The sequence below is a fragment of the Pestalotiopsis fici genome (genome assembly GCF_000516985.1).
Source record: "Pestalotiopsis fici W106-1 unplaced genomic scaffold PFICI_Scf_3, whole genome shotgun sequence".
Lineage (NCBI taxonomy): Eukaryota > Fungi > Ascomycota > Sordariomycetes > Amphisphaeriales > Sporocadaceae > Pestalotiopsis > Pestalotiopsis fici.
This window is the reverse complement of record NW_006917093.1, coordinates 1,748,680-1,766,981: the sequence shown is the minus strand read 5'-3', so window position 1 is coordinate 1,766,981 and position 18,302 is coordinate 1,748,680. Positions and strand designations below refer to the sequence as shown.

General features: G+C 43.7%; 4 protein-coding genes across 4 annotated transcripts; 2 read left to right on the top strand and 2 right to left on the bottom strand.

Annotated features, from left to right (window-relative positions):
- Positions 1 to 6,767: 6,767 nt before the first annotated feature.
- PFICI_04669 (uncharacterized protein) lies at positions 6,768 to 7,862 on the top strand (the record flags this gene model as incomplete). Its single annotated transcript, XM_007833250.1, has 2 exons — positions 6,768 to 7,056; positions 7,210 to 7,862. The coding sequence occupies 2 exons, from the start codon at positions 6,768 to 6,770 to the stop codon at positions 7,860 to 7,862; spliced, it is 942 nt and encodes a 313-aa protein (XP_007831441.1).
- Positions 7,863 to 8,532: 670 nt separating this feature from the next.
- On the bottom strand, positions 8,533 to 9,215 carry PFICI_04668 (uncharacterized protein; the record flags this gene model as incomplete). The annotated part of the gene is made up of 2 exons (XM_007833249.1): positions 8,533 to 8,829; positions 8,931 to 9,215. The coding sequence occupies 2 exons, from the start codon at positions 9,213 to 9,215 to the stop codon at positions 8,533 to 8,535; spliced, it is 582 nt and encodes a 193-aa protein (XP_007831440.1).
- A 1,474-nt stretch (positions 9,216 to 10,689) lies between these two features.
- PFICI_04667 (uncharacterized protein) lies at positions 10,690 to 14,422 on the top strand (the record flags this gene model as incomplete). Its single annotated transcript, XM_007833248.1, has 4 exons — positions 10,690 to 10,757; positions 10,830 to 10,950; positions 11,010 to 14,098; positions 14,158 to 14,422. The coding sequence occupies 4 exons, from the start codon at positions 10,690 to 10,692 to the stop codon at positions 14,420 to 14,422; spliced, it is 3,543 nt and encodes a 1,180-aa protein (XP_007831439.1).
- A 341-nt stretch (positions 14,423 to 14,763) lies between these two features.
- On the bottom strand, positions 14,764 to 16,419 carry PFICI_04666 (uncharacterized protein; the record flags this gene model as incomplete). The annotated part of the gene is made up of 3 exons (XM_007833247.1): positions 14,764 to 15,110; positions 15,192 to 15,303; positions 15,487 to 16,419. 3 exons carry the CDS (start codon positions 16,417 to 16,419, stop codon positions 14,764 to 14,766), a joined length of 1,392 nt encoding a protein of 463 aa, XP_007831438.1.
- Between the last annotated feature and the right edge of the window lie 1,883 nt (positions 16,420 to 18,302).

Here is an 18,302-nt window from a genome sequence, read left to right as displayed (position 1 = left end):
GCACCTTTAATTACTATAAAGCCGCTAAATAGCCCTTTTAGGACGGAAAAACAGAATCCCTTAAGCTTTTCCTTATTATAGCAAAAATAAAAATAATAAAAAACCGTTACCTATTAAGCAACGAATAGCTTATTTACCTTAATTTTATAATAGCCCTCCTAAAAAATAAGCGCTTTCGCGTAGCGTAATAATTTACTAATATTAATCCTAAATAGCTTAAATAAAAAACGTTCCTTAAAAAAATCGAAAACCAATTTATCGATAAAAAAGCCAAATAAATCGCGGGTAATCGCCTAATTCGGATAAAATAAAGGGAAAATTAAAAATTTTCCGACTTCTTAAACGATTTTAAATATTAACTCGATTTTAATAAAAAACTAAATTAGGTAAACGCAATTAAAATTATTATTTTTAATTCCGCTATTAACTAAAGCCTAAAAGACCGCTTAATTATTTTCGACTTACCTAACGATAATTACGACTAATAGTTAAATATAATTAAAAAAATAGCTAATCGCTTAGATATTTTATAAAAAAATAAACGTAAAAAAGCTAAAAATATAAAAACTTAATTTTTAAAAAAAGCCGGAGCTACCTCGTTTTATTTTACCTTTTTTCGGGAAATCTTACGGAATCGAATAAACGCTAAAAAAAATACTATTATAAAAGGAATTAATAAATTCGATTTATAATAATTTATTGCTACCGTTATTAATATTATAAACGTAATATAAATAGGCAAAAAGGCGTTAGGGAATAAATAAAAACCCTAAGCTTTTTAGCGTAGCGAACAAAAAATTCAGTTTTTCCGAAAAAAAAGACTATATTTTAAATATAAATAATCTAAATATTTTTACTAAAAATATATTATTTACGGCCTTTTTATTAACCCTAACCCCCGAATTAGCCACGCCGAGGTTATCTCGGACCTCGAGGAAAATAAAAAACCGTCGGAAAATGCTTAAACTCTAAAAAAAATCGCCTTTAAAGCTTAAAAAAAAAACCTATAATTATTATTCCAAATATCCCAAATAATATATATACCACCCCTTTTTTAATAAATATACTCGTTAATAATTTATTTTATTATAACGCGTTTATCGATAATAAGTGCCTTTATTACTTTACCTTTAATAAATCTTTTATAATTAAAAAAAAATTTAAACGCATTTAAATCCGGAATAAAAAACTCCGGTTCGCCAAAAACGATAAAAAACGTCGATATATTCGAAAAATCGCTATTTGCTAAATAAATATTAACGGACAAAAAAAAAAATAATAAAATACGTCGTCCCTAACCTAGCCTATAATATTATATTAGGAAAACCCTGGATAAAAAGCAATAACGTAATATACCTATCTAAAAAAAAAGCACTTAGATTTAATACTAAAAGGCACGGTCTTTTTATCCGTAAAAAAGGCTAATATAAAAATAAGGCACCTAAACCAATAAAAAATAAAACACAATATATAAAAAATGCATAAATAATTATAAATATTATTTACGTAACAAAGGTGCGTAAAGCGTATAAAAACTTTAAAAAAATAATTAAAACTACCTAGATTTTTATCGTTATAATAGTAAATATTAATCAAGCGCTAAAAATCAAAAAAAAACAACCTTTTCCGAAATAATTAATACGTTACCTCCTTAGCTTAAATACCACGCTCCTTTATTTATAAATAACGAGCAAACGGAGCTCCTACCTTATCGACCCGGAGCAAATTATACGATTACCCTATTTAAAAATAAATAAAGCAAAACTCGGAAAATTTTATAAAGCCCTTTATACGGTATATTTAAAAATAAACTACTTATCCTTAAAAAAATACTTATTAATTATTTAAATAAAAATTAAATTAAAGTTAGCAGTTTTCCCGAAAAAACCTTTATATTTTTTATAAAAAAACCCGGAAAAGGTTTTCGTTTTTACGTAAATTACTAAGCCTTAAACGCTATTATAAAAAAGGACCATTATCTTTTTCCTTTTATTAAAAAAACCTTACGCTCCCTTTTAAAAGCTAAATAGTTTACTAAGGTTAATATTAGGGCCGCCTTTTATAAAATAAAAATTAAAAAAATAAATAAATAAAAAACCGCTTTTCGCACTCGCTTTAGCTTATTCGAATAGCTAATAATACCTTTCGGATTAACGGGAGCCCTAGCTACCTTCCAAAAATTTATTAATATTACGTTACGAAAATACCTAAACGACTTTTATTTTGCTTATTTAAACGACGTTTTAATTTATTTTAACGGCGATTACGCAAATTATATATTAAAAATAAACAAAATCTTTATTAAATTAAATAAAGCTAGGCTCCGCCTCGATTTTAAAAAATGCGAATTCGTTATTATTTAAACCAAATATTTAAAATTTATTATTTATACCGAAAAAAAAATCAAAGTTAACCCTAAAAAAATAAAGGCTATTAAAAAATAAAAGGTTCCTATTAGCGTAAAAGGAGTTCGTAATTTTATAAGTTTCGCGAATTTTTATAAAAAGTTTATCCTTTAATTTAGCGACGTTATAAAACCTTTATTAGCCCTGCTTAAAAAATCAATACCCTAAAAATAAAAATTAGCTAAAAAATATAGCTTCGAAACCTTTAAAAAGCTTTTTATTATTATACCTATCCTAACGATATAAAATAAAAAGCGTAAAACGATAATTAAATACGACTATTTTAGCTAAGCCTTAAAAAAAACCCTTTTATAAATCGATAATAAAGGAAAATTACGTTTTATAACCTTCCTTTTTAAACGACTAAACCTAGCCGAAATTAATTACGAAATTTATAATAAAAAGCTGCTCGCGATCGTCCGCTGCCTAAAAAAAATAAAAAAGAAAACTAAAAAGCTTAGTTAAACTTTTTAAAATCTTTACGGACTATAAAAACTTATAATATTTTATTATTAAAAGGAATTTAATTAAAAGGCAAACTCGATAATCTTTAATCCTATCCGAATTTAGTTTTTAATTATAATTCCGCATAAAAAGGAAAAATAATAAACCTAATATTTTTAGCCGTTTAAAACAAAACCTCCTTAAAAGGGTCGATAACCCGAAATTGGAATTTCGCCGCTTATAGCTCGTTAAAAATAAATAGCTCCTATTTATTATTATATTTTCCGAAAATACTAAATATATCTAAGCATTAATTTATATAATGCCTTTATATTTTAAACCTATAAAACGAAAATTATTAGGCGTAAAACGAAATTATTAAATCCTTAAAAATAAGGATTTATTTCCTAAAGCTAAATTATAATTACTTTAAAATAAAGCTATAATATAGGATATTAACTTTATTAATTTATATTTCGTAATATAATTAAAAACACGCACGTTTCCGCCTAGGTTATCCAAAAAAAAATATAATATTAAGATATTAATCGCGGAATATAAACTAAACCTTAAAAGCGTTTTCCTATTCCGAAAAAAACTGCTTATCCTAAATTAGGAACCTTTTTAAACTATATTTATATAAAAAATCCACGATTTATTTATTACCGGCCACCTAAAAAAGGATAATACCTTTACGATAATATTAAAATATTTTTACTAGCCGAAAATATTTAAAGCAATACAGAAATTTTATACTAATTGCGATATTTATAGGCGCTTTAAGATTTAGCGCGAGAAAAAAAGCGGCTTCCTAGCCTTTTTCTTTATACCAAACCGGTTTTATTCGGAACTTTTTATCGATTTTATAACGGAGCTTTTTGCGAAAAAAAAAAAAACCTTCGTTTTATAATAATAATCGTAGATCGCCTAGCAAAAATAATTATAACAAAAAATATAAATATTATAAAAGCGCCTAATTACGCCCGGCGTTTTATTAACTATTATTAAAGGTTTTACGGTTTTTTTCGAATTATTATTTTTAATAAAAAATCGAATTAAATAAACGATTTTTAAGCCTATTTATGCAAAATCGTAAATATTAAAAAAAAGTTATTTATAGCCTTTTACCTAAAAACTAACGGTTCGACTAAGCGTATAAATCAAAAAATTTAATTATATTTTAAAGCCTTTATTTTATACGTTTAATATAATTAGCCCGAATTTCTCCCTTTTATTATATTTGCTATTAATAACCGTAATACCTCGATCGGCGCTAATCCCTTTTTTTTAACCTATAAATATTACGCCAAACCTATAAAGCAAATATTCCCGTTATAAAAACTTTTATAAAAAATAAATAAAAAGCAAGCTAAAAAATTCGTAAACCGATAAAAAAAAGGCTAAAACCTAGCTTAAGCTATAATAATAGCTATATAATAAAAAATAAAAAATATAGCGAATAAAAATAAAAAGCTATAAAAACGATTTAAAATTAAAAATTTAATATAATTTAAGCTTAAAAACCTAAAAATATTATAAATATCTAAAAAGCTATTCTAAATTAATGCGAAATATAAAATTAATAAGGTTATTAGCCTATAAATAATTAAGCTAAACGTACTTAGCAAAATCTAATTACGATTTTACGTAAATTTATTACGGAAAGCAAACAAAAATCCCCTACCGTTACAAAAAAGCGAAAACCAATAGCCGCTCCTAATATTCGATAAAGAACTTTTACAAAAAAAATAAATCGTTAAAAAGATTTTCTATATAAAGCAATACCCCGTAAAACGAAAATTCGAACGGAAACTGCTAATAAAATAGCAAAGTTACGCAAAACCTATTTAGCAAGCCCGAACCGTATTCGATAATATATAAGCCTTAAATAATTTTAAAACCCGATTTAGCGTAAATAACGGAATAAATAAAAAAAAAAGGGCTAAAATAAGGCCTTTAGCAAAAAAAAAACAAAAAGCTATTACTAAAGCAGCTAAAAGCAGGCAATTAGCAAAGGCTCGAAAAAAAAGGCTAACCAAAAAAAAAAGCTTAAAAATCTAATTAGCAAAATGCTTTCGCTTCCCGTCGGAGTTTAGGATTAAATCCTTAATTTATTTATATTTTCCCGTTTTTATTCGAAAAAAATATTAAAAATTTCCTTATTTACTCGAAAAAAATACCGGCTGCACGAAGTGGCCGGTTACGCGCCTTTCGATATTAAGTTAATTAACCAGGCATTTCCCGATAAAGGCCTTAATATCCTAAATATACCCGGATAGCGTTCTTTTTTTTATATTAAAAAAATAACGGCTTATTAATAATTATTAGAAACCCTACGTTTCAAATCTTTTATTCGTAATAAAAAACGCATTATAACTAGGAAAATCTCGGGTTCTATAATAAGAATTACGGAAGGGAAGCGTTGCGTAAAGCAATTAGGGCATAAGCGGCTGTTATAGCTTAGTGGTTAAAAAAGGAGTTTTTAGAAATCTAAGGTTCAATTCCCCGAAAGGCCCGGAGGGGGGGTAATATTACGGGTGCACCCGATTTTCGGCACCGGATATATAATTAATCCGGTGCCTAAATAGGTTACAATAAAATCTGCGCATAGGAAATAGCTTCCTTTTATTTAAGCTAATTTATAAACTATATCTGGCTATAACTGCGTGACTGCACGCACTTAGTGAGCCCATCACACTTTTCATGATCATCTGGTGCAAAATAGGGCCCAGATTTAATCAAGAAAACAAACCGCAGACAGATGAATAACTGTGGACTATGCCGCCGAGACGAACTCATCATGTGAGTCTTTCAAAGTCATATGTCATGGCCAGCGCTTGATTAGAACCCCCAGTAGATGTGGACGTAGGTTATTGCAAGAACAAGCTTGCATAGAGCAGAGCGATTATGTACGCACACGTCGAGGACCAACGGTTCATCGTTAACATCTCAAGGCACATAACTCAAAAGAGAAACCTCACTACCTGTCATTATGCGAGCTTATCGCGATTGTGCCATCAGGTCTCGCTTATCAGTGGGCATCTGACCGAGTATACTACGCAACAAGCAAGTCCCATGCAACAAGATTGAGCTATGATCAAGGCAGCCAAGTTCTCAACAAATGCCATCAGTTTAACAATCAACGTGTTACTCGGATGATACGTAGTCAACATGGCTACAAATTGCATTCGTTGGGTTCAGGTTCTACCTTTATTCATGAATTTTGCTTGCCATTCTCATATAGTTGAGCCTCTTGCGCCATCGATCGATAATGTAAGGGGAACGGACACTCTAGGTTTCAAGTCTGCATAGTCCATGTCGGGTTCTGGCCCAGCCCTTTGCCGTCTCGGGAACTATCGCAAACGTCTTTTGCAACCGATGAGTTCCTCGATGCGACTACTAAACAAAACTAATGTATGTAAGCAAGTTTGGGGCCTGACCTTGTAGACACCCGCACCTTGATTCCGCCGCGCATGTGCAAAAACAGGAATTCTTGTCTCGGTCGATTAGCCATATAGTATGTGCCCGGCATGCTTGGTCAAAGATCCCTCCCACCTGCGAGCCCTTTCTTTTTCGTCTGTTCGTCTGCATGATCATGGATTCCAGGGTATGATAACATCCTGCAGCCACTCAGTAGGGATGCTGCCATCTTTCTTCCGGCCAAGGCTGTCAGATTTGTCTGCCAGACTTCGCTCTTTTGCATCTTCTCACCAGTCTCAGTCCTCTACGACCGACGGCGCATTCTATTATTCATCGCACCACGGCCAAATCACGACCATCCTGAACAACGACGACGACGAGCAAATAATTACAAATTCAACAAAATTATTGCTATCTCAAGACTATAGCACACCACCCGATATATCATCATCCCCGGGGGGAGCCAAAGCAAGCGGCGAGGTCGCTCCCGGAGGCACCATGACCACGCCGGAAGCCAAAGTCGACGACATACGATACGAACAACTCGTGCGCCATCTCCTACGCTCCGTCAAGGACATGGAAAACAACACCAACAGACGCCAGCTGGATATCCGGAGACTACTGGAAGGACCATTATCATCACCACAGCAGCCCCCCCACGCACGTGAAGTCGCAATCCAAGCGCAACAACAGCAACGTCTACCACACAACTTCGGCGGGCAATCGCACGACGCCGTTAACCAAAGATGGTCCCCTTCTGGTATCAAATGGAGATATGCTCGCCAAGGTACGTTGCCCTTACAAAGAGGAACAGTATTAGAAACTTATCGGTCCGAGCGATAAAAAAAAAAAGTGTGTCGCGGGTGATCATAAGTGCCTTTTTTGGCATGTGATAGCGCGGGACCAACTCGACTAACACGAGAACCAAAAAAATATACAGGCGCACAACTTGCCACCGACGCCGCCAACGAGCTGCACGATAGTGATTTTGAGCGCAGCGCCTACATTGACGCCGTCGCCTACTACCTGCGGGCGTGTCCGGACCAGCTCGACCACGGGGAGACGGCAAAGATCCTGTCGGCGGCGCCGTGGCTCGCGCAACACCCGCGCCCCCAGCCGCAGATTGCCGGCATCGCCCGGCCTACGGACCGCGGCCGCACCTTCTTGTCCGACGCGGTCCAGTACGCCGTGATTGGCCTCATACTATTGGGCCACATGCTGTGGTGTCTTTTCCTGTCGGCCATTCGCATCGGCGCACACCTCGAGCGCGAGTACCAGCTCTCCCACTGGGTAGCGACCAATGGTTTCGACCTGGTCAACTCGGTTGGGCGACACAGCGTCGCCTGGACCGCCAAGATCAATGCAATGAATGAAGGCAGGATCGGCCAGGTCGTCTCCTGGACCATGGACAGCGTCACTGGCGGCATCCAGGAGGGCTACGGCAAGGGCATGGACCGTATTCGGCGACAGCAGCAGACCATTACAAGAGAGGCGCACCCCCAGGGTGATACTGCCAATGTGACGGCTGCTCCTCCTCCTGATGAGGGTGGCGGCATTGTTGGTTTTCGCTGGAGGAAACCCTACGACCGCTGAGCCTTGGCATCATTGCATTGCCTATCTTGCAAATGCATACTTATGCACTCCCACGGTCCATCGGTAGTATTGCCGAACAATGATGATATGAACCATATATGGGTCTTGCATAGGGTGGGTTTTGGGAACGTTCAATATTGTTCTTTGGAGTACATTTGGGATCAGGAGTTAGGATATACCAGTGCCATTTGATTTGAGTTTATAGAACGTAGATCTACAATAGACTTGAGACATAGATTGTTTGCTTTAGCAAGGCGACATATCAGTTCACCAAAACATCTATCCGTTTTGCTAGCCGTGATCAAGGTTGTTCAGCTAAATTTGTACTGCCTCAATATTTGGCTTCCACCTGGGTATGTGACCTCTTACGTCCTAGTCGCAGGTTCGTTGCCATCACTGCAAATGTTGGCATCGTGTCTGAAGTCTGTGGGTATTCTATCACACAAGTGTGCCTGTATTGGGGAACCACAATATCGCTGCTATTTGCCTATATCGACGGGCCAAGCATCCAAGATGCAAGATATTGACGCAACAGTGGTTTTTCGAGTGGGCAGCATCGAGACTGCATAACGTATGCCGCTGATTCCTCTGTGCAATATTGCTCACGCCATGTCCCAAAGACGACGATAGTGACAGGTGACGGGTACGGGTGTTTCGGCCTTTTTCTTTCTCACGCGCTCTGGCCAGCTTCTTTTTCTGCCCGAATTTTCTCTTCCATCTTCTTCCTGGCCGCGAGGATCATCTCGTCTCGCCGCCGTTGCAGTGCAGACTGACGTTCATCGCGGTTCGAGCTCCATCCCTTTTTGCCGTCTGCAGCATCATCTGCGCTTCCTTCTACTTTATTCTGCAGATTGTATCGGGTGATCAAGTCTGGTTCTGCTGGCTTTGATGGCGCCTTTGCAATCGGGGCATGTGCCGGCGGCGTCGGCGAGCTAGGCGGAGGTGGTGGTTGAAACGTCACTGGGGGCTAAAAGAACAAAAGACGTGTCAGTCTGTGAGCTCTGCTGGTTTCAAGAACGTAGACCGAGAGACTAGATATGGGAGTATGATGGATAGAGTCAATCTCACCGTTTCGATTCTGCCACTCAGGATCCTCTCGGACGTGGCCTGTACGCTGCCCCCGGTGCGCTGCAGATCCCACAGTATCGCCCGCCGGTCAACCTGCGGGAACATTTGTTGTATCCTTTCGACGGCAGCCTCTCTGGCCCTCGCAGCGTTGGCGGCATCGCGTGGGGATTGTCTGTGTGCCGTTTGCGTCGCCGTCGATCCGGAGAAGAAGAAATACCTAATCGCCAGGCCGGAAATGACGACGACAAAGATGAGCGAGGAGAGCGAGATCTGCTCGTCCGCCATGGCTGTCTGGTGGCCAATGTATGGATTTAATGATTTCAAGCTTCAATCTGTGGGATGAAGAAGCAATCTACGGGAAGACGCTGGCGTTGTGGTGAACGTGAGGTAGTACGGGGAAGGGGGCGTTTAAGATTAGACAGATGAGATAGTAAAAGTAGCCAGCGATTGTGACGACGATGGTTAAGTTACAGCGGCTGCTGACCCGGCACTACTAGTTGAGCTGTCGCGTGGGTGGGAAGGGACATCGATGGAGCTTGGCGAGCCGGGATCCGACTGTTGGTGGCTCAGACAAGTACCAACGGTAACCTCTTTAGTATACGCCTGCCCCGTAGGCACTCACCCGTAGGTAGCCTTGACGATCAATGCTCTATCAAATGCTCCTTGCTACGATAGAGTTTGTAGATAGACGTAAACATGGTTATAGAAGTAATCAATCAATCATTCCTCTGTACTCGTGTCACCGAGATTCTGACTACAGAGTGGAGTTGGGTAGTCAGGACTTGTTGTCAAACGTGAGCTGCAAAGCCTTGGAACGCCTTCGACACGTTGCAATACATGAGTCAATGTTTGATATTCCCCCAGTTATGGCTACAATATGCCTGCGTGTGTACCTGGGTGCTTTGTGGTCAAGATGTCAAGATTCTTGGAGTGTGTACAGCAACATCTCGGCCAGCCAGCCGGGTGCCTAGCATGCTTCCTATCGAGACATCAAGATGTGCTAAACCGCTGTGAAGCCATTTCGAGTGGATGATGGTGGAAACGAGTCAGATATTCGCAAGCAGGCCGGCAATGGATTCCAACACGACATCAGGACATGGAGTACATGGTCAAGTCTTCTTCACATCCCCAGACAAGCTGAAAGATTGCAATGAAGGCGAGGAGTTCGCGTCAGCCTGATGGTAGTGAAGATATCAGGGACGCTGTGGAAGTGGTCATAGGATATACCCAGCGGACCACCACCCGTTCGCACAAAAATGGAGTTAATCTTGTAGAGGCCAATGGACCTCGTTCAGAGATTAAACTGAACAGAACAGATACTACATTTGATCAAAGCCAAGTATTCGGCAGAGAGCTAAGGAAGGAAGGGAAAAAAGGTTGAAAACTGGCGGAGGAGGGCGACGCATTTATAGACATCGGCAGGCTGATTACTGCCGCTCTTTACCACCCGCGGGGGTGGGTCTTGGCGGCTGCTGCCTGTGCTGTGAAGGCGCCCCGCGGCACAGAGGCTGCCAGGGCTGCTTGGCCGCTGCCAGGCTGCCCCGCCTGATTCAGAGTGACATGGGCTGGCCACGACTGGTCTGTGCTTTGTGCCTTGGTCGATGCTGATTGGCAGGCGCATTATTTGGTAAATAAACGCGGTGTATTAAGCAAAAGCGTTGCTGGGCTTTCGACATCGGGCAGGAGTAGAGGAAGCCATCAACACCCAAATGTACTAACAACACAGGAATCAGCCGACAGAGGACCTCAAACAGACAACATGAGGGTGATAGAGCTGATCATAGACGGCTTCAAGTCGTACGCTGTACGCACAGTAGTATCAGGATGGTGAGGCAACCCCTCTTGCGACCCTATCGTCAACACAGATTGCATGTAGCTGACCCAACCTTCTTCTCCAAGGGACGAGAGTTTCAACTCAATTACCGGCCTGAACGGTTCCGGAAAGTCCAATATTCTTGATGCCATCTGTTTTGTTCTCGGTATCACAAATATGACAACAGTGCGAGCGCAAAACCTACAGGTAAACCATATCCTCGCAACGAACCGCCTGTCGCGCCGACAGCTAACGTCTCTGCAAAGGACTTGATCTACAAGCGCGGTCAAGCCGGTGTGACAAAAGCAAGCGTTACAATCGTTTTCGACAACAGGGACAAGAACAAGTCGCCAATCGGTTTCGAGGAATATGCGACCATCAGCGTGACGAGACAGATTGTACTTGGAGGCACAACAAAATATCTTATCAATGGACACCGAGCGCAACAGCAGACTGTGCAAAACCTCTTCCAGTCTGTCCAACTCAACATCAACAACCCAAACTTCTTGATCATGCAGGGTCGGATTACCAAGGTCTTGAACATGAAGGCGGTCGAAATTCTCGCCATGATCGAGGAAGCAGCCGGCACACGAATGTTCGAGGATAGGAGAGACAAGGCGCTCAAAACCATGGCAAAAAAGGAAATGAAGTTACAAGAAATCACAGAGCTGTTGCGCGATGAGATTGAGCCCAAGTTGGAAAAATTACGAACAGAAAAGCGAGCATTCTTGGATTTCCAACAAACGCAAAATGATCTCGAGCGCCTCACGAGGGTGGTTGTGGCCCACGACTATATCAGATACCAAGAAAAGCTAGCACAGTCCGGCACAGATCTTGGAAACAAGAAACAACGTCAAAAAGACCTCGAGGAGTCCACAACTCGGCTGAAGAACGAAATCTCGAATCTCCAGGAGGAAGTAGACAGAGTCAAGGCTCAAAAGGACAAGGAGGTCAAGAAGGGTGGCAAAGCCAGAGCACTCGAGGAAGAAGTCAAGAAACACTCCAATGAACTTGTTCGATTGGCGACCGTCATGGACTTGAAAAATTCGAGCAAGGCCGAGGAAGAAGAGCGCAAGGCCTCGGTCGAACGTAATGTGGCTGAGCTCGAAGCGTCGCTCAAAGAAAAGACCGAGGCTTATGAAAAGATCAAGGCGAAATATGACACAGCCAAGGAAGAAGATATCAGGCAGCATCAAGAAGCCGAGTCTAAAGAAGAGCTCCTGCAAACGCTGCAGACCGGTGTGGCATCCAAGGAAGGACAAGAAAGTGGTTACCAAGGTCAACTGTCAGACGCCCGGAACCGTGCAGCAACTGCTGCCACGACACAAGAACAAGCGAAACTAAAGATCAACCATCTCGAAAAGAGAATCAAGGAAGAAGAACCTCGTGCCAAGAAAGCAAAAGAGCAGAATGCATCATTGCTGCAGGACATTGAAGATCTTCAAGCTCAATCCCAAAAACTCGAGGCGCAACTTGCCAAGCTTGGTTTCGAGCCTGGTCAAGAAGAGGCCATGTACAAGGAAGAAACAGCATTGCAGCAGAGAATAAGGGGTTTGAGACAAGAAGCGGATGCACTCAAGCGCAAAGTGGCCAACATTGATTTCAACTATGCCGATCCTACTCCCAACTTTGATCGCTCCAAGGTCAAGGGTTTGGTAGCACAGCTCTTCAGTCTCGACAAGGAGCATACGAGAGCAGGAACTGCGCTAGAAATCTGCGCTGGTGGCCGCTTGTACAATGTTGTGGTAGACACCGAAGTCACTGGTACTCAACTGCTCCAGGGCGGTAAGCTGAGAAAGCGGGTAACCATTATTCCGCTCAACAAGATTTCGACGTTCAAGGCATCAGCACAGACCATTGCTACTGCTCAGAAGATTGCACCTGGCAAGGTCGACCTGGCTCTCTCTTTGGTAGGCTACGATGAAGAGGTGTCTGCAGCCATGGAATACGTCTTTGGCAACACTCTCGTCTGTCAAGATGCAGAGACTGCCAAGCGAGTGACCTTTGACCCGAATGTGAGGATGAGAAGCATTACTCTAGAGGGAGACTCCTACGACCCATCTGGCACGCTCTCTGGTGGTAGTGCTCCGACTTCCAGCGGTGTGCTCGTTACTCTACAGAAACTCAATGACATCAACAGGCAGCTCCGTGAAGCTCAATCATCATTGACGGAATTGCAAGGAAAGATGACCAAGGAGAAAGCCAAGCTCGATCAAGCACGCAAGATCAAGCAAGACCTTGATCTCAAGACTCACGAGATCAAGCTCGCGCAAGAGCAAATCAGCGGCAACTCGTCATCTTCCATCATTCAGGAGGTCGAGAACATGAAGGAACAAATCACCCAACTCAAGACGGACAGCGCTGAAGCCAAGAAGCGCCAAACCGAGGCCAGTGCAGATGTCAAGCGTATCGAGAAGGACATGAAGGATTTCGAAAACAACAAGGACTCCAAGCTGGTCGAGCTGCAAGCCTCTCTGGATAAGCTCCGAGCTACTTTGGCAAAGAACTCGAGCACTGTGAAGAGCTTGCAAAAGGAGCTTCAAGGTGCCCAGCTCGATTCTGAGCAGGTCTCTGGTGATCTTGCGGCCGCCAGGGAGCAGTTGCTGGAGGTTGAGCTCGCGATCAAGTCTCAACAAGAAGAGGTCGAGGAGCTTGTCAAGAAGCAGTCCACTCTGCAAGAGACCCATGATGAAGCTCAAGCACAATTGGATGAAGAACGGGCAAAGTTGACTCTCTTTGACGACGAGTTGCGCGCGCTCGAGGACGCCACTCGCTCAAAGAACTCTCGCGTTGCCGAGGAGAATCTTGAGCTGCAGAAGCTGGGTCACACTGTAGAAAAATTCCACAAGGAGCAGCAACAAGCCGGCCAGGAGCTTGAGCGCATGGAGCAAGCACACGAGTGGATCGCTGATGAGAAGGACAATTTCGGCCGTTCCGGAACGCCCTATGACTTTACGGGTCAAAACATCGGCGAATGCAAGGCAACCCTCAAAACCTTGACGGACCGTTTCCAAGGCATGAAGAAGAAGATCAACCCCAAAGTCATGAACATGATTGACTCTGTTGAGAAGAAGGAGGTTTCGTTGAAACACATGATGAGGACGGTCATTCGTGACAAGCGCAAGATTGAGGAAACCATCATTAGTCTGGACGACTACAAGAAGAAGGCCCTCTTGCAGACTTGGGAGAAGGTGAATGGTGATTTCGGTAACATTTTTGCCGAACTGCTTCCAGGAGGCAGTTTCGCCAAGCTCGACCCTCCAGAGGGCAAGACTATCAACGAGGGCCTCGAGGTCAAGGTGTGCTTGGGTAAAGTGTGGAAGCAAAGTCTTACAGAATTGTCTGGTGGTCAAAGGTATGTTCCCTTGTCGTTTGTCTCTTTAGAGATGAATCACGAACTAATGAGACAAATAGGTCACTGGTGGCGCTGTCCCTCATTATGGCCCTGCTACAATTCAAGCCGGCTCCCATGTATATTCTAGATGAGGTTGACGCTGCTTTGGATCTGTCGCATACACAAAATATTGGTCGCCTGATCAAGACTCGATTCAAGGGCTCACAGTTCATCGTCGTTTCGCTCAAGGACGGCATGTTCCAGAACGCCAACCGCATTTTCAGGACGAGATTCAGTGAAGGAACAAGTCACGTCCAGGCACTGACTGCAGCAGATTTCAAGTAAAGTGCTTGCTTGAAGTCAGTGGCAAGCATTGAAGTTACATAAATAGTGACGAAGAATTATGAGAAAATGACGGTGGATCACATGTGGCTTATAGAAGGGACTATACCTCGGTACCAACCATTATTGCGAGCAGCATTGGCAGATATCCATGTTTGGCTAGGTTGCGATTGGGATTGGACAGCATTTGTTGGCAGTTTCTCGTTATGAATTCCATTTACGAAACCTTTGGTTTCTACTTTATGGCAACACAGTGAACCACGTGATTCAGAATCTACAGCGAGGTGATATGCACAAGTGTTGCTTCATTATCTATATGTAACCACCCAGTTCTCTTTCAGACTTTAATCCTGATAAAAGTGGTCACCCCGTTTTTCCACCTGGACCTCCATCCCAACTCCGATCCAGCCCTCCCTATCCTCTTCATCCACGGCGTCCGCGAATAATGGACACGCCTGCACGCCCAGACACCCATTCTTGGGGGCGCCGGGGTCTACGTTGCGAAGGGCGCGGAGAGACTTGTCAGGCTGGCGGGGGTGACGGTCTCCCGTGTCCGGATCCACGTTGGGGAGCCTACACCGCGTCGTGCGGCACGATATATCGAGCTGCACAGAGCGGTAGAGGCCTGAACTGCCTGATTCTAGACGGATCTGTTGCCATGTGTCTTCGTCATAGACGGGTGCGCCGGATACTTTTGGGGTGAAATTTGGTTAAAACTCTCTCTGCCAAATCTGGTTTCATGTAGTTTATGAAAAGGACGATGAATACTTACCTATAATATTCGGACGGAATCGCATGACGCTCAGCTGTTTTAGATCCTGGTCCTTTGGAACTTCCTTGCTAAAGGCCTGGACGCTGGAGATGTTCTGAATATGAAGGGGGTACTGCGGAAAGTTGTTTAGCGTTGGAAAGGCTCCTCGATTGGTGGCCTCCTGGGTTGTGGGTGGTCCCTGGGTCCTGGAAAGGGGAGACGTAGAAACAGACGCGGAAACAGAGGAAGAGAGAGACGCTGCCGCGAGCCGGTCTCGCGGTGGTTCTCCTTGCAAATCAACAACAGCATGACTCACCCCATCCTGGAAAGCCGACACGGGCTGCCAGCCAAGGTCGTCCCGTTTGGGGGCGTTTCCGTGGTTGTTCTCGCGCAGATGCGCGGGGTCGATGCGGAAGAGGCCCAGCTTGTTGCTGACGCCGAGGTAGAGCCTCAGCTCCTCGGGCAGCTCAGAGGCCAGGTTGAGGGCCGTGACACGGTCGCCCCAGACCGTCACGTCCTCGTACGTGTAGCCGCGGGCCTTTGCCGCCTCGGCCGAGGGGAAGTCGACGGGCAGCAGCACCTCGATCTCGGGCTGGCCGCGCAGCAGGCCCTTGGTCAGCTTGGCCGAGAGCGTGTCCACGAGCCCGCGCCAGAAGCCGCGCGCTCGCCAGGGGAAGCGCAGGATCAGGAACGCCTCGCTCGTCTGGGCAATGCTCTGCTTGCGCAGCTTCATCTCGTCGGGGAGCCAGAGCTCGACCTCGACGGTGGCGAGGCGGGCGAACTGGCGCTGCGTGATGAAAGTCCACGTGTGCCGGGCCTTTTCCTTTTCCTCGTCGTCATCATGACCATCCACCTCGTCCACGGGGACGGGGAACTGCGACTTGAGCTGGGCAAAGGTAAAGAGACGGTCAAACTGCAGTCCCTGGGGCAGGACCCGCGCCTTGGTCACCTCGACGCCGCGGCACGACTTGATGGGGTAGACGACGAGGGCCTGGACGGTGGGCGTCCGCTGCTGGTTGCCGTCGGCGGCGGCTGAGTGGGCCGTTTCCGAGTACTGTGTCCGCAAGCCGCTCCTGGCCGGCGCAACGGCGGCGAGAGAGTGTGTCTGCAGCAGCGCGTCGCTCTTGCTGGGCCGGACGGGCGGCAGGATGATGACGACGGGCACCAGAAAAGCCAGGACTGTGGCGCAGAGCAGGAACACGGCGCTGGCGTCCAGTTCCAGGATCGCGGCCAGTGATAAGTCGTCCATTCTTGAATTATCCCAACTGCAACAACGACTACTGGACTTCTCTCTGCCTCTACGTGTTTGCGGAATCCCTCAGTTTATCCTTTCGCCTTTTGCTTGCCTTTGTTGCTGGATGTCCCGGGTCCTTTTGTCAGCCTCGAGGGTCCGATATCGCGGTTAGTGTAAGTTCCCTAAGGGTCCGTTCGCAAAGGGAAGTTTTCCAATGGATGAACTCTGGTAAGTCCTGGATCTTCAACTTTCGCAGTTTTCTTTAGCTTTTCTTAATTCTTGATGTTATATCTTTGGTCAACAAGGAGATATATAAATCGTGTTGTTTACTGAAGGATCTGGGGCTTTTTTCCCTTTTGCACGTATGAAACAATCAAGGCCAGTTCACGAAACACGACAGGAGGCGCGCAGCCTCAGCACCCTGAAAGGGCACGTGCACCAATGAGCTGACTCGACATTAAAAGCTGCCGACAGTGGACTTCTCTTCTTAGAAGAATCAACGGTGATTTATTATCACTAGTCATTGACATACATCTGGATACTGCACACTTGAGAATAGTTGCACTTTCTCGGATATTGGAGCTGCGCATCAATTGAGGTCCAAAGTGTTCACCGATTTTGTTTAAACGCTGGTATTAGAAGCAAGCACACCGGGGCGACCTCCGCCGGCCAATCATTTGCGCCCGCTCATTACGGTCCCTATGCATTCCAGGTCAGTACCTACATACCTACTATAGGTGGTAGGTATATTCTCAACATCAGACCACTAAAGTCATTATCATGCATCCTATTCTAACAAGTCGTTTAGATGTCCAGACTGCACAAATAGGGAGGGTGCAAAAGTCTTCTGGATCAGACAAATCTTTCCAAGAGCAGATGAAAAATCTTGCCATGAAAAATTCTGAACAGTCCAAAAATACTGAGACTCCCAAGCGACATCTTTTCCCCAAAAATGCCACCGCTGCATACTTGCGGAATGTCATTGGTCGACACAAAGGCGGCTCAATATAAGGTACGGCGAGCAGGCACAAATAGGCTAATCGAAGGTGAGGGGGGTTCAAGATTTTTTTCTTTTCTTTTACTTCTGCAAGTTATTTTTGAGTTTGCCCATTTCGACAAGAACGGTGACATCTTCCGTCCCTGCGTCTGCAATTTTGCAGAAAGCGGCAGCAGTGACAGCAGCAAGAAGAAAAAAAGCATCATCCTCGCTTCCAGCAAAGCCGCCAGGGTTGAATTGAATTGGCTTGGCTCCAATATCGGATGTCAATGCGTAATGTCAATCCAATTCCCATTGCAGCCATGATATCTCTATTCCATCACCAGCAAACCTACCTGTTGAGTAATCCAGGTATGGGATGCAATAATGTCATTCATCTGGCATGATTGGCTGACCCCGCGCAACAAAGGTGTCGTCGTCACTTTGTCATCCAAAGAGGCAATACTGATCAGCCTTAGGAGCAATTGCTGCTAATCTTGTCCACGGCTGTTTGACAAAGTGGTAGTGAATGAAACCCTCTGCGTCCTCGAAATGGAATATAGCCCAAGGCGCAATGTCGAGATGCCCAATTGGGGCAACTAGTCTTATTGGCTTACCATTGCGAATAAATATAGCTGCCAGACTTTTGAAGCATTCCCACATCCCAAAAATGTCCTAGTAGGTAGTGCCTAGCATCGCTATAATTGTCGCCGTACTCTCTTGTCAAATGCGGAAAAAAAAGATTATCGTGATCGAGAAACATGATTACGACACAAGAGATATCGCCCTGTGAAACCAACTGCAAAGTCGTAGAGAAAAAAAGAAAAAGAAAAGGAATGAATGCATCTACTACGCATGTCCCACCGCTCCCTATCGACCCCCCCTCGTATGTATGGAGTCTGATAGGTGGGGGGTTTTGAAA